The sequence below is a fragment of the Canis lupus genome, chromosome 16, assembly GCF_048164855.1.
Source record: "Canis lupus baileyi chromosome 16, mCanLup2.hap1, whole genome shotgun sequence".
NCBI lineage: Eukaryota > Metazoa > Chordata > Mammalia > Carnivora > Canidae > Canis > Canis lupus.
Genome location: NC_132853.1, coordinates 27,328,090 through 27,344,122, shown reverse-complemented (window position 1 = coordinate 27,344,122; position 16,033 = coordinate 27,328,090). Strand labels below are relative to the sequence as shown.

Sequence of the window (16,033 nt, the reverse complement as noted above, 5' to 3'; positions counted from 1 at the left end):
AATAAATAATCTTCTCTGAGATCATATATATAACATTTCTTTCTCTCTCTATATATATTATATATTACATAAAGTATAAACCTAGATAATATAACTAGATATATATAACATACATAATGCATATATATAAAATTTATTTGTACAGTTTACACTGAGACACACACATACACATATGTCACCTACTACCACTGCCATATACTAGATTTATCAAATATTTGTTGCCTGGGATATAGTGATATATATTACCTGGGAAAAAATGCTTATAATTTTGATTTTAGCATTCTTTATACTTAAGATCTATTATTTTGTAAGTTTTTCCCCATATTTTTTGTTAAATTTTTATCAACCACCTTTATTTATGAATTTAAAATACACGATTATATAATAAACTGTTTCTAAGGATGGTACATTTGTATAATAAATTATTTCTAAGGATGGTATGTAAATATTTTTATCTTTATTTTTTTTAAGAGATGGCATATACGTCGCCCTGTAAAGCTCTTGTTTTTCTTTAAAGATTTATTTATTTATTCATGAGAGACAGAGAGAGGCAGAGAGATGCAGGCAGAGGGAGAAACAGGATCCCTGCAGGAGCCTCATGCAGGAATCAATTCTGGAGCTCCAGGATCACATCCTGAGCTGAAGGCAGACACTCAACTGCTTAGCCACCCAGGCATCCCAATATTTTTATCTTTATAAAGTTTTCATTTATTTATTTGAGAGGAAGAGAGAGAAGGAGCAGGGGGAGGAACAGATGGAGAAGCAGACTCCCCACTGAGCAGGGAGCTCAATGTGGGGCTCTATCCCAGGACTCTGGGATCATGACCTGAGCCAAAGGCAGATGCTTAACTGACAGATACTGTGCTTAAGTATGATGTATCTTTGATAGGAAGAGTAGATGAGGGAGAGATAGTAAAAATATAATGAGCAGCTAAAACTTAGATCTTATTTATGTGCATGTGTAGAGATATACTTCACAAAGCATACATATTATGAAATGGGGGTGAAGACAAGAGGATATTAGAAAATGCATAAATAGGTGGTGGCAGAAGCCTGGTTAAGATTAACCAGAAAATTGAAAAGCTACCAGGACTAGAAGAGTTATCATTTGGTATGGAGGAAGAAGCTATTTTTATTTTTATTTTAAAAATTATTTTAAGATTTCATTTATTTATTTGAGAGAGAAAAAGAAAGAGTGAACATAAGTTGGGGGAAGAGGTAGAGGGAAAGAGAGAAACAGACTCAATTCCGCGTCTCCAGGATCACACCCTGGACCGAAGGCAGCGCTATAGGCAGAGCAGGGAGCCTGCAGCAGGGCTATATCCCAGAGCCTCCAGATCCTGACCCAAGCCAAAGGCTGATGCATAATGACTGGGCCATCTAGGCACACCAAGAAACTATTTTTAAAATGTGAAATGTTTGAGGTGCCTGGCTGGTTCAGTCTGCATAGCATGCAATTCTTGATCTTGGGGTTGTGAGTTCAATCACTATGTTGGGTGTAGAGATTACTAAAAAAAAAAAAAAAAAGGAAAAGAACATGAAATGTCTGAGATTAAGATGTAAGGGTATGTAGATGAGATATGTCTAGGAAACTGAAAGGACTTTAGGAATGTGTGGAAAATTAATTCATTATGGCAGGGCTAAAGAACTAATTAGGAGTGACAAAAAATAATTGTATATCACAATTTCTTCCTTTTATTCTCTCTCTTCTTTCTTCTTTCTTTCTTTCTGTGATTCCTCTGAGAGTAAGAATCCTTCCATATTGGTCTCTCAATCCCTAATACCTAGCTCTGATGCTAATAGACTCTCACTAGTTACTTATGGAAGGAGAAATGGAATGGGCACTCAAGAACAAAGCAGGGGCACCTGGGTGGCTCAGCGGTTGAGCGTCTGCCTTCGGCTCAGGGCATAATCCTGGGGTCCTGGGATCGAGTCCCATATCCAGCTCCTTGTGGGGAGCCTGCTTCTCCCTCTGCCCGTGTCTCTGCCTCTCTCTCTGTGTCTCTATGAGTAAATAAATAAAATCTTTTTTTTAAAAAAAAAGAACAAATCAGAATATCAACAGAAAACAAATGGAGGAGACCGAACTCCATCCATAAAAAGCATAGAACCAAAGACTAAGGAATTGAACTACACACACACACACACACACACACACACACACACACAGAGTCCCTAAGCCCTTGAGTATGTAAAATCTGGCTCTTAAGAGCTAATAAAACTAGGTTATTAAACCAGGCCGCCTTTGTAAATACCCACAGGACAATTTGATCCCCGTGGTATTAATATGAATGGTAAAAGAAACAAATTGTTTTAGCAATAGCTGGAAGTATAAGTTGGCAGACAGTCAAAGTAATTAATCAGTGACCTGGTTCTCATGATACATTTTTCAGAATATCTAATTAATAGAATACTAATTTCTCATCTATGAAATGGGACTAATAATAAACCCAAGTAATGCAAGGAATAAGTGAGATTCAAATAAATTCCTTAATATAGGGTATGATATTTATTTATTTTTGGACTTACTATTTTTATTTTATTTTTTCCAAATTTTTATTTAAATTCTAGTTAGTTAACATATAGTGTATAGAGTCTCTTTAAAATTATTATATATTGTTTCTGTGGAATTCAAGTAATTTCACATCTTTTAGAGCTAGAGTTTTTATTTCTTCTTCTGGTAATATCAAAGCTTTGGTTCCTTTTTTCTGTTTGTAATCAACTTGTCAGAAAGTCAGCTATATTGGGGCATGTGAGTGGCTCAGTTGGTTAAGGCTGAGACTCTTGATTTCTACTCAGGTCATGATCTCAGGGTTATGAGATAGAGGCCAGCAGGCTCTGTACTCAGCAATCTGCTTGAGATTCTCTCTCTCTCTCTCTTTCCCTCCTCTAACCTCCCCCCACATGTACTGTGCTTGCTCCTTCTCTCTAAAATAAATAAATAGGGATACCTGGGTGGCTCAACGGTTAAGCATCTGCCTTCGGCTCAGGGCGTGATCACAGGGTCCTGGGATTGAGTCACACATGGGGCTCCCTGCGGGGAGGCTGCTTCTCCCTCTGCCTGTGTGTCTCTGTCTCTCATGAATAAATAAATAAAATCTTTTTAAAAAATCTTTAAAAATTCAGCTATATTAAAAAAATTCAGCTATAAAATATCTGGTGCTTCAATTGAATTAGATGCATATTGTTATTTATGGAAAATTTTGAAAGCCAAAGTGATTTTAAAAATTCCCTTTTTCTAGCTATTTGTGTATCAAATTTGGGATAATTTTACTGGGATAATTTACAAATTGTCCTGGATGTACTTACCCTTGCTTTAATTTTTTATTAGCTTGATAAGAGATACACAATAAATAGAAAGTATTTTTTATATAGTTACTAAACATTTCTAAAAATAGCCAACATTTCAGCTGAGGCAAACTTCAAACTTAGATTTCTTAGGTAAAATGTATAATTTTTTATTTTTTTAAATTGATTAAAAAAATTTTTAAAAGATTTTATTTATTCATGAGAGACACACACAGAAAGAGAGGCAGAGACACAAGGCAGAGGGAGAAGCAGGCTTCATGCAGGGAGCCCGACGCGGGACTCGATTCCGCGTCTCCAGGATCACACCCTGGGCCGAAGGCAGCGCTAAACCACTGAGCCACCTGGGCTGACCTATTTGTTTATTATTTTGGGTAGGCTCCATGCCCAATGTGGAACCCAAAGCAGAATTTTTTTAAAGATTTTATTTATTTATTCATGAGAGATACACAGAGAGATGCAGAGACATAGGAAGAGGGAGGAGAAGCAGGCTCCATGCAGGAAGCCCAATGCGGGACTTGATCTTGAGACTCTGGGATCACGCCCTGAGCCAAAAGTAGACCTCAACCGCTGAGCCACCCAGGTGTCCCAGAGTTGTGGGTTTTTTTGTTTTTTTTTAATACAGGACAATATAGATAACCCTTACTCTTACCTTCCATTCATATACTTATGTAAAAAAAAATAACAAAAGAAAAAGAAAGTAAAATATGCACATGACCAAAAATCAGTATTACTGGGGTGCCTAGGTGGCTGAGCCCTGTATCAGGTTCCCTGCTTAGCCAGAAGTCTGCTTCTTCCTTTCCCTCTGCTGCTCTTCTTGCTTGTACTCCCTCACTCTGTCAAGTAAATAAATAAAATCATTTAAAAAAAAGAAAAGAAATCAGTAGTACCAAATTTTTTTTTAGCTATATGAAGGATTTTAGGATTTTATTTCAAAACTGACTGTTTACTGGCTACATATATTGCTTACAGTTTCTACATTTCTTCTTTTTTAAAAAATTGAACACAATACTGTTTTCAACAACAATATTTACAGAAATTTAAAAATATGGAAAATATGGAAATATGGAAAAGTAATTCTACTAACCTAAAAACTTTTTATTTGCTTCTTGTTTTTTAAGATTTTATTTATGTGAGAGAGAGAGCAAGTGAGAGAGAAGAGAGAGAGAGGATGCTAGAACAGACTCCCCACTGAGATTGGAGCTAGACATAGCCAGATCCCAGGACCCTGAGATCATGACCCGAGCTGAAACTAAGAGCTGGCCACTTAACTAACTGAGCCACCCAGGCACCCACCAAATTAAAATTATATTTAAACTTTATTTTACATCAGTGGGATCATACCACACCTACTTTTTTCATTTAGATATACTTCAAAAATGTCATTCCATGTGACTATTTTATTATTGTAAGTATAGTACTTACTATGCCTGTAGATCATCATTTATGATCATTTAGGTGCTAGCTGGATAATAATTAAAATTTAAAATGTGAATAGAAAAAAAATAAAATGTGAATAGATATCTAATAGATAAGTAAAACATGGCTTCATTCCAGTCATTTAGAAATGTTTGATACCTACAATATGCCCAACATTATGAACATTAGAAAGCATGGAGCAGACATAGGCCTTTCTTCTCTAGGAATTTAATATCTAGTTATAGAGACCTGACTTGATAAAAAAAAAACCACTGGTAAACAATTTAAGTGCATGGGAATATATTGCACAAACATAATTTATCTACTTTTGTATCGTCTCATCCTACTCGGCTCAACACAGCTCTTACTCTTTCCATTCTTGAATTTTAAAAAGAAAAAATATTTCTTTGTAAAACTTTCTCCCTGCTTCATCCATGTTTACTTTTTCTTCATCTTGAAATGTAACCATGGTGATTAGTGCATAAAGTGCTATGTGGGCATTTTACATATACAGAGTTTTTTTTAAAACAAATACTTAATGGAGTACCAGCTGTTCAAGGTCCTATGCCTAGGCACTAGAAATACAACAATAAACAAGACATAGTCCACAAAACTTTTACTCAAAGAGCTACTGTCTCATTTGGGCAGGGAGGAGATAAATGGATAAATTCAAAACAGTGTTAGTAAATACTATGACAGTAAACCTGAGGTGCTTCAGGAAATCCTGGCAATTTAACAGTATATAAACTGGTGACCTAATCTAATCTGTGGGGATTGGGTTTCTTCAGAAACCACCCGAAATTGTGGTTTCTAAGCTCAGAACTGAAGGGTGACTAAGAGTTAGCAGATAAGGAGAAAAATAAAAACTTAATAAAATATGTATATAATATACATTCCATAAAATGCACAAAGTGTATAGCTCAGTGAATTTTAACATATATATGTGTGTGTGTATTTATATATATACACATATATACCTTTGTAACCACCTCCAGTTAAAGATATAGAACATTTCTAGCACCCTTGAAGCTGTCCTTGCCACCTTTCCCAGCCCAGACCTTTCCCTGTCCACACTACTTGTCCCTAGATAGCCATTATTCTAATTTCTATTATAAATTGATTTTGCTTATTCCCAATAACATAAATGTAATCGTACAGTATTTAAACTTTGTTTTTGGCTTTTCTTTCTTCGGTTTATATCTGTAAGATTCATCCATGATGTGTGAAATAACGTTATCTGTTTTTTAATAGCCAAATGCATTCATCCCTCTCTGATAGATACTTAGCAGAAATGGAATTGCAGAATCATAGAGTAGGTCTACATTTATACCTTCCAAAGTGATTATACCAATTGACACTCAAACCAGCAATGTAGAGTTCCAATGCTCCACTGTCTTGCTAATTTGTTGTCAGTCCTTTTAATTTAGCCAGTATAATGGATATGTAGTGCTATCTCATTATGGTTTTAACTTACATTTCCCTGTTGAATTTTTATGTTAAACATCTATCCATACACTTTTTTTTAAAGATTTTATTTATTTATTCATGAGAGACACAGAGAGAGAGAGAGGCAGAGACACAGGCAGAAGGAGAAGCAGGCTCCATGCAGGGAGACTGACGTGGGACTGGATCCCAGGACTCCAGGATCACGCCCCAGGCCAAAGGCAGGCGTTAAACTGCTGCGCCACCCAGGGATCCCTCTATCCATACACTTATTGGTCTTCTGGAAATCTTTTTTTTTTAATATTTTATTTATTTATTCATGAGAGACACAACAGAGAGAGGCAGAGACATAGGAAGAGGGAGGAGAAGCAGGCTCCATTTCAGAGAGCCCAATGTGGGACTCGATCCCGGGACCACAGGATCACGCCCTGAGCCAAAGGCAGATGCTCAACCACCAGCTACCCAGGCGTCCCTGGTCTTTTGGAACTCTTCATCTAAAAAAAAAAAAAAAGGAACTCTTCATCTGTGATGTGCCTGTTCAAATTTGTGTTTATTATTTTATTGTATATTGTTTTTCTGCGAAAGACATTTAAGGCTAAGAGAGTATTGAAAGACCGTGGAGCTATTTGGAGTGTAAGGTGCAAGGTGGAGAGGAGGTATAGAGAGCTAATATTATCATCACTGCTTTGCAAATAAGGAAACTGAAGCATAAAGAAGCTAAATAATTTGCCCAAGTAAGTAATCTATGCTTTTTCTCTCAACTTTATTGAGGTGTAATTGGCAAATTATATTTCAACTTTACACTGTGATGATTTGATATATGTATACATTGTGAAAGGATTCTTACCATCAAGTTAATTAACACATCCATCACCTCATGTTTACCTTTTTTTTTTTAGCAGTGTTTGTGCTCCTAACCTCTGTGATATTCCCTTTGTAAAAGTCATAGGTTCTTGAATGTGAAAGGAACCTTAGAGATTGTCTCATCGATCTAATCCTTTCAATTTTTCCTTTTTTTAATTTAAAAACATTTATTTTATCATGGTAAAATACACATAACATTAAAGTTAACATTTTAACTATTTTTTTTTTACACTTTAACTATTTTTAAGTGCGCAGTTCAGTGTCATTAAATATATTCATATTGCTATGCAACTATCACCACTATTCGTCGCCAGAACTTTTTCATCTTTCTGTACCAAAACTCTGGATCTATTCCCTAACCACTTCTCCCCAGACCACCATTCTACTTTCTATTTCTATTAATTTGACTATTTTAGGTACCTTTATATAAGTAGAATCATTAAATGTTTGTATTTTTGTTTTCGCCTCTTTTCATCTTGCATAATATCTTAAAGATTCATTCATTTATGTTATGGCATATATCAAAATTCCCTTCCTTTTTTTTAAAGATTTTATTTATTTATTTGAGAGAGAGAGTCAGAGAGCCAGAGCACAAATGGGAAAGGGAAAAAGCAAGGGAGCCCGATGCAGGGCCCGATACCAGGATCCTGGGATCATGACCTGAGCTGAAGGCAGACACTTAACTGACTGAGCCCCCGGGGTGCCTCAAGATTTTTTTATTTTTAAGTAATCTCTCCACCGAACGTAGACCTCGAACTTACAGCCCTGAGATCAAGAGTCACATACTCTTACCAACTGAGCCATGTAGGCTCCCCAGAATTCCCTTCCTTTTTAAGACTGAATAATATTTGTAGGTATATGCCACATTTTATTTATCCATTCATTAATTGATAGGCAATTAAGTTGCTTCTACTTTTGACTGTTATAAATAATGCTTCTATGAACATTCTTGTGTACATGTTTCTTTAAGTCTCTGCATTCGGATCTTTTCTGTGTGTACCCAGAAATGGAATTGCTGGGTCATATGGTAAATCTATGTTTAATTTTATTTTTATTTTTTTAAGGTTTTATTTATTTATTCATGAGAGAGAGACACACACACACACACAGAGGCAGAGACACAGGCAGAGGGAGAAACAGGCTCCACGCAGAGAGCCCGACATGGGACTTGATCCCGGGTCTCCAGGATCACACACCCTGAGCTGAAGGCGGCACTAAACCGCTGAGCCACCCGGGCTGCCCTCTTTTTTTTTTTTTTTTTTTTTTTAAGATTATATTTATTTATTCATGAGAGACACACACAGAGGCAGAGACATAGGCAGAGACGTAGGCAGACTCCTCAGGGAGCCTGATATAGGACTCCATCCCAGGCCCCTGGGATCACACCCTGAGCCAAAGGCAGATGCTCAACCACTGAGCCACCCAGGTGCCCCATATATTTAATTTTCTTGAGGAACTGCCATTTTATATTCCTGCCAACAATACACAAGGGTTCCAGTATCTCCACATTCTGGCCAATACTTTTTCTTTTTCTCTTTTCTTTCCTTCTTCTTCTTCTTCTTTTTGTTTTTTTTAGAATAATCACCCCAATGAGTATGAAATAGTGTCTTCTGTGGTTTTCTTTGTTTGTTTACTTATTTATTTTTATTTGTTTAAGATGTATATATTTATTTATTTATAAAGATTTTATTTATTCATTCATGAAAGACATACAGAGGGAGAGAGAGGCAGACACACAGGCAGAGGGAGGAGCAGGCTCCATGCAGGGAGCCCAACGTGGGACCTGATCCCGGGTCTCCAGGATCATGCCCTGGACCGAAGGTGGCACTAAACCGCTGAGCCACCAGGGCTGCCCAGATTTTTATTTATTTATTCATGAGAGACAGAGAGAGAGAGAGAGAGAGAGAGGCAGAGGGAGAAGTAGACTCCATGCAGGGAGCCTGATGTGAGACTCGATCCCAGGTCTCCAGGATCAGGCCCTGGGCTGAAGGCAGCGCCAAACCACTGAGCCACCTAGGCTGCCATTTATTTATTTGTTTGTTTGTTTGTTTGTTTGTTTGTTTATTTATTTATTTATTTATTTATTTATTTATTGTAGTCTCTATATCCAGTGTAGGGCTCAGACTCACAACCCCAAGATCAAGAGTCACACACATCTCTTCCAGCTGAGCAGTCAGGTGCCCCTCTTACTGTGTTTGACTGGATTTCCCTAATGATTAGTGATATTGATCATCTTTCCATGTGCTTCTTGTCATGTCTTCTTCGGAGAAACATCTATTCAAGTCCTTTCCTTATTTTGTTGTTTGTTTCCTTATTTTGTTGTCAGATTATTTTGTTGTTAAGTTTTAGGGGTTCTTTATATACTGTGGATATTAATCCTTTATCACATGATGATTTGCATGTATTTTCTCCCGTTCTGTGGATTGCCTTTTTACTTTGTTAATGTCCCTTGATGCACAAAAGCTTTTAATTTTGATGAAATACAATTTGTCTTTTTTTTCTTTTGTTGCCTGTGTTTTTGGTGTCATAGCCAAGAAATAATTGCCAAATCCAGTGTGATGAAGCTTCTCTCATATGTTGCCTTCTAAGAGTTTTTTTTCAGTTTAGATGTTATGGTTAGGTCTTTGATCAATTTTTAGTTTATTTTTTGATATGGTGTTAGGTAAGAATCCAACTTAATTCGTCTACATCTGGATATCTGGTTTCCTCAGCACCATTTGTTGAAAAGATTGTCCTTTCCCCATTGAATGGTTGAAAATCATTTGACATAGTATATGAGAGGGTTTATTTCTGGATTCTCTATTCTATTTCATTGATTTATATTCTATTTCATTGATTTATATTCTATTTCATTGATTTATATGTCTGTCTTTATGCCAACACCATATTTCTTTGATTGTGGTAGCTTTTTTTTTTTTTTTTTTTTTTTTGATTGTGGTAGCTTTATAGTAAGTATTGAAATTAGGAAGTATGAATCTTCCTACTTAGTTGTTCTTTTTCAAGATTGTTTTGACTCTTCGGGTTTCCTTAAGATTTCACATACATTTTATAGTTTTTTTTTTTTTTTTTTTTTTTTTTTAGTAATCTCTATACCCAATATGGGGCTCAAACTCACAAACCCAAATTCAAGTCACATGGTCTTCTGAATGAGCCAGCCAACTGCCCTTCAGGCATTTTAGGATGGAATTTTCTTTTTCTTTTCTTATTTAGTTATTTATTTATTTTTAAAGATTTTATTTATTTATTCATGAGAGACACAGAGAGGGAGAGAGAGAGAGGCAGAGACACAGGCAGAGGGAGAAGCAGGCTCCTCACAGGGAGCCCAATGTGGGACTCGATCCCAGGACCCTGGGATCACACCCTGAGCCAAAGGCAGATGCTCAACCGCTGAGCCACCCAGACATTCCTAGGATGGAATTTTCTATTTTTGTAAAAAACATTTTGCAAAATCATTGGGATTTTGATAAGAATTGCATTGAATGTGTAGATCAGTGTAGCTTAATAATATTAAGTGTTGTAAGCCATGAACATGGGACCATTTATGTATGTCTCCTTTAATTTCTTTCATCAATGTTCTATAGTTTTCATTGTACAAGTTTGTTACTTCCTTGGCTAAGTTAATTCCTAAGTTATTTTGTTTTTGTTTTTGTTTTTGTTTTAGGGAGGGGAGGGGCAGAGGAAGCTTGATCTCACCACCCTGGGATCATGACCTGAACCAAAATCAAAAGTCAGACACTTGACTGACTGAACCATACAGGCACCCAATTTTTTATTCTTTTTGATGCTATTATAAGTGGATTGTTTTATGATTTTATTATTTCCCTTTTTACATCATTCATTGGTAATATATAGAATTGTAACTGATTTATGTGTGTTGACTTTTTTAAGATTTTATTTGAGAAAGAAAGAGCACAAGCAGGGTAGAGAGACAGGGAGAAGCAGACTCCCCACTGAACAGGTAGTCCAATGCAGGGCTTGAACCCAGGACCCCGAAACCATGAACCCAGCTCAGCCAACTGAGCCATCCAGGTGCCCCTCTGTGTTGATTTTTTTTTTTTCTGTGTTGATTTTTTATATTCTGCTGCTTTAGTGAGTTTATTAGTTCTTGCAGGTTTTTTTTTTTATTTTTTTTTTTAATTTTTATTTATTTATGATAGGCACACAGTGAGAGAGGGAGAGAGGCAGAGACACAGGCAGAGGGAGAAGCAGGCTCCATGCACCGGGAGCCTGACGTGGGATTCGATCCCGGGTCTCCAGGATCGCGCCCCAGGCCAAAGGCAGGCGCTAAACCGCTGCGCCACCCAGGGATCCCAGGTTTTTTTTTTTTTTTTTTTTTTTATTTATTTATGATAGTCACACAGAGAGAGAGAGGCAGAGACACAGGCAGAGGGAGAAGCAGGCTCCATGCACCGGGAGCCTGACGTGGGACTTGATCCCGGGTCTCCAGGATCGCGCCCTGAGCCAAAGGCAGGCGCCAAACCGCTGAGCCACCCAGGGATCCCAGTTCTTGCAGTTTTATTTGTGGGTAGAGTCTTTAAGATTTCTACATACAAGATCATGTCATCTGTGAACAGAGAGAATTTTACTTCTTCTTTTCCAATTTGGATTCCCAGCTCCCTTTTTTTCTTGCTTAACTGCTCTGGCTGGAATTTCTAATCCTATGTTGAATTAAAGTGACAAAGATTGGCACCATTTTCTTGTTCTTTAATCCTACCATTTTTTAGATGTGAAAATGTGGGCCTAGAGAAAGACATTTACTTGCCCATAGTTACACAGTAAGTTCATAGCAAAGTGGGAATTGGTATCCAGACCTTTTTTAAATTCTGATCCAGTATTTTTTCTATTATATTGGGTTGACAGAAATATGGATAGCTGGTTATGGAAAGGGGCAACATGATTCTCTTATTCTGTTTAGAATATTTTCACATCAATATATTATAATAGATGACAGTATAGAGAAGTATCAGTGTTATGAGATTTTTTGCTATTTGTAACTCCTGATTTTTACATTTAACGCATATAATGTAAATTAAGTTTACTTAACTTTCAGAATGTCATTATTCTTCTTGCATTTCTTCAGTGCAGTTACAATTGGAACTGATATGCTGGAACTGGACTGCCATATCACAAAAGATGAACAAGTTGTAGTGTCACATGATGAGAATCTAAAGAGATCAACTGGGGTCAATGTAAACATCTCTGATCTAAAGTACTGTGTAAGTAAAAATGTATAATAAACTAATATCTAGTACATATTTGGGCCTATAAGATTTTTAAAAATAATGAATGCCAAAGAAAATTTTAAAAACTATTCTAACTTTCAGTGAGGATTTATACTCACTACAGAAATCTGTGGATACATCTTTGGAGACTTACTTTTATAAATATTTTAACAAAATTACCAAAGTCTTCAAATATAAAATGACTGGAGTTCAACTTGCTTCCTGTTTGATGTATGCTACAATTTATTTGATTCAGATTAAATATATGAATTAATTTTAGTCTTTAAGTATAGGAAACCTGATTTTAGTAGTTTACTAAATGGTTTACTGCCATTATAGTAAAGACTGGTAAATGGATGGAAAATAATGCTTTACTTTACCACCTAAAGAAAAGCTATGTTAACAGAATTCTATCTTTATGTGTACCCTGTATGTTTTTTGCATAGTTGTGATCCTACTCGATATTATATATATATTGTTTTTGAACACTTTAACATTATGGCATGATACACATTTTTCCATGCTTTTTTTTTTTTTAAAGATTTATTTATTTTTGAGAGAGACAGTGAGAGAGAGCATACAAGAGAGAGAGCATGCAAGAGACAGTGAGAGAGCAGAAAGGGAGAGAGAGAGAAAATCCTCAAGGAGACTCCCTGTAGAGCCCAATGTGGGGCTTGATCCCAGGACCCTGAGATCATGACCTGTGCTGAAACCATGCATCAGACCCTTGACCAACTGAGCCACCCAGGTGCCCCTGCTTTTAATTTTTTTAATAGACTTCAACTTTTAGAGTGGTTACTAGGTCATAGCAAAGTTGAGCAGAAAGTATAGAGTTCCACATAGCTTCTGACCCTCCACAGGTACAGCCGCCCCCTCCCCCACCAACATCCTGCACCAGAGGGGTGCATTTGATAAAATCTGTGAACCTATATTGACACATCATTATCACCTCAAAATCCATAGCTGATATTAGAATTTATTCTTAATGTTGTACATTCTATGGGCTTGAACATATAATGGCATGTTGTTTTTAATGTATAATGATGAAAAAAAAATGTATAATGAGGTATCAGCTGTCATAGTGTTGTGCATAATAGGTTCACTGCCTAAAAACCCTCCGTGTTCTGCCTTTTCATCCTTGCTGCCCTCCAGCCCCTGGCAACCACTGATCTTTTTATTTTCTCCACGCTTTTACTTTTTCCAGAATGTCTATAGTTGGAATTGTATGAGATTTAGCCTTTTCAGATTCCATGCTTATTTTTCTTTTCTTTTCTTTTTTAAAGATTTTATTTATTTATTCACGAGAAACACACAGAGAGAGAGGCAGAGACACAGGCAGACGGAGAAGCAGGCTCCATGCAGGGAGCCCAGTGTGAGACTCTATCCCGTGTCTCCAGGATCACACCCTGGGCTGAAGGTGGTGCTAAACCGCTGGGCCACCGGGGCTGCCCCAAATTCTTTTTTTTTTTTTTTATATATATATATATATATATATAGTTTTAAAAGAAATTTATTCATGAGAGACACAGAGAGAGAGAGACAGAGACAGAGGCAGAGACACAGGCAGAGGGAGAAGCAGGCTCCATGCAGGAAGCCAGATGGGGTACTCGATCCCGGGACTCCAGGATCACGCCCTGGGCCAAAGGCAGGCGCTAAACCGCGGAGCCACCCAGGGATCCCCCCCAGGCATTGCCCCCCTGGCATCCCCACCCCCGGGCATCCCTTATATAGAGTTTTTAAAAGATACAAGCATATGGATCCCTGGGTGGCGCAGCGGTTTGGCGCCTGCCTTTGGCCCAGGGCATGATCCTGGAGACCCAGGATCGAATCCCACATCGGGCTCCCGGTGCATGGAGCCTGCTTCTCTCTCTGCCTGTGTCTGTGCCTCTCTCTCTCACTGTGTGCCTATCATAAATAAAAAAAAAGATATAAGCATATATTTATGAAGACACGCATATAAATATATTTATTAAAAGTATCTAATAAAGTTATCTCATAGTTTAGTATATATATGTGACCAAAGCAAGCAAGTTATCTCTGTTTTTAAAATTATTTCCCTAAGTAAACCCCCATCAGGGAAATTATTTGGTAAAAGATTAGGAGTATGATAGCATCTTAATATACATTGAAAGTTGTAATTGCCAGCTTGCTTTCTAAAAGTGTTTAAGAGTTCTAAAACTCTGGGGCATCTGGCTGGCTCAGTAGGTAGAACATGTGACTCTTTTTATTTTTTTATTTTATTTTATTTTATTTTTTTTAGCATGTGACTCTTGATCTCAGGGTTATGAGTTCAAGCCCCATGTTGCTCACAGAGATTATTAAAAAATAAAATATAGTAAAATTTTTTTTAATTCTAAAATGTGATATTTGAGGAATTCCCATTTTGCCATACCCTTACCATTATTGGGTATTAAAACAAAAATTCCCTAAATTTAAATTTTAGTTAGCATTTATTTGATTATTTGTGAGTTTAAAGATTTTTTTCTGGATGATTGTTAGTCATTTTTAGAAATTGTCTATTCTTGATGCTTGTCTATGGAAGTATTTATATATTATTATTAGAAAGGTCCATATTAGTGCAAATTTTTTTTTCTTGTAAGATGTGAAAGTAGTTATATAATTAATTTGCTGTTTGGGATGTTCTGCCAAAGAGTGCCCTATGCAAACATAGGTAATCATAGTTAATGTTTTTATTCTTTTATTTTTTGAAGAAGCATATCTTTGTCTTACTGTAAGACACTAAAATGCTTTTAAATTTTGGGGAGTTAACTTTTTTCAATCATATCTTTTAAAGGAACTTCCACCTTACCTTGGCAAACTGGATGTCACATTTCAAAGAGGTAATATTTCCCATTTGCAGCTTATACATTTACATTAAAGTGTATTCATTTACACTGAGAATTAGATATACATGTGTGTTTTTATGTGATAGGAAGTTCCAGCTAAAAGTACTGCCCTCAATACTTACTCTCGCAGACCTACAAATCTGAAATCTTGACCCTGAGATGAAGGCTAGAGATTTAACTGGCTCATTCTATTTAAATTTATGTACAGTTAATTTAAGCCTAAATACTAATTACAAGAAACCTAGACATTATTGGGGCTACTTTGCATTTCTAAAGCTTCAAATTCTAGAAGATTACTATAACTTGTAGTAAAATCCATCATAAGTAAAATAAATGAAAAGACATTAGAAGGACACCTTTCAGATCCTTACTGATTCTATAACACGTGAGTTTATATCATTTCACTGTTCCCTATCTTAAATTATTAGAGAGAATTCTGTTACTCAGATGAACCACCCATTTCCTGGTCATTGTCACTTTTTAATCACTAGCATAGCAGTTTTCTCCCTTTTGAGGGAATATTTCTCACAAAGGAACGTGTTCCTTGGCCCCATTTGTTAGCTTTGTTACAATGGAACATGGTGATAAAGGTTGCTGAGCCAGTATAGGGTCCCACAATCACAATTCAGCCTCATGTTTTGAATCATCCAAACGTAGCCCAGTAGAACTACAAGATGCTACATGGTGTGGTCCTTGATGTGGTATGGTTTGCATATAGTTAAAACCTTAGTTAAATGTCAAGGATCTAAAGAACTGTAACTGCTCTGTGAACTAGACTTAAAATCGGCCAATATAATTTCTCCTTGACTGGAAGACTTAAGAAAGCCAAATAAAAATCAGAAAATTGTTTAAATTAGCTATTTCTAAAGGATGTTTAGATCTGAAGTTTTCTTGATTTTACTTTCCAGGTAAGTATCATTAAGCTGTATTGGT

The 16,033-nt window shown here is 36.5% G+C and overlaps 1 protein-coding gene across 4 annotated transcripts in view; it reads left to right on the top strand.

Moving 5' to 3' along the window:
- The window catches only part of GDPD1 (glycerophosphodiester phosphodiesterase domain containing 1), a 53,782-nt gene that overhangs the window by 18,455 nt on the left and 19,294 nt on the right, over positions 1 to 16,033 (top strand). For all 4 annotated transcript variants that reach the window (XR_012008729.1, XM_072779749.1, XM_072779748.1 and 1 more), the window contains exons 3-4: positions 12,113 to 12,248; positions 15,049 to 15,094. Coding sequence is in view for 3 of the 4 variants with exons in the window: in XM_072779749.1 (XP_072635850.1) it covers positions 12,113 to 12,248; positions 15,049 to 15,094 (182 nt within the window). In the remaining variant the exon portion in view is untranslated. The remainder of the gene's footprint in view (positions 1 to 12,112; positions 12,249 to 15,048; positions 15,095 to 16,033) is intronic.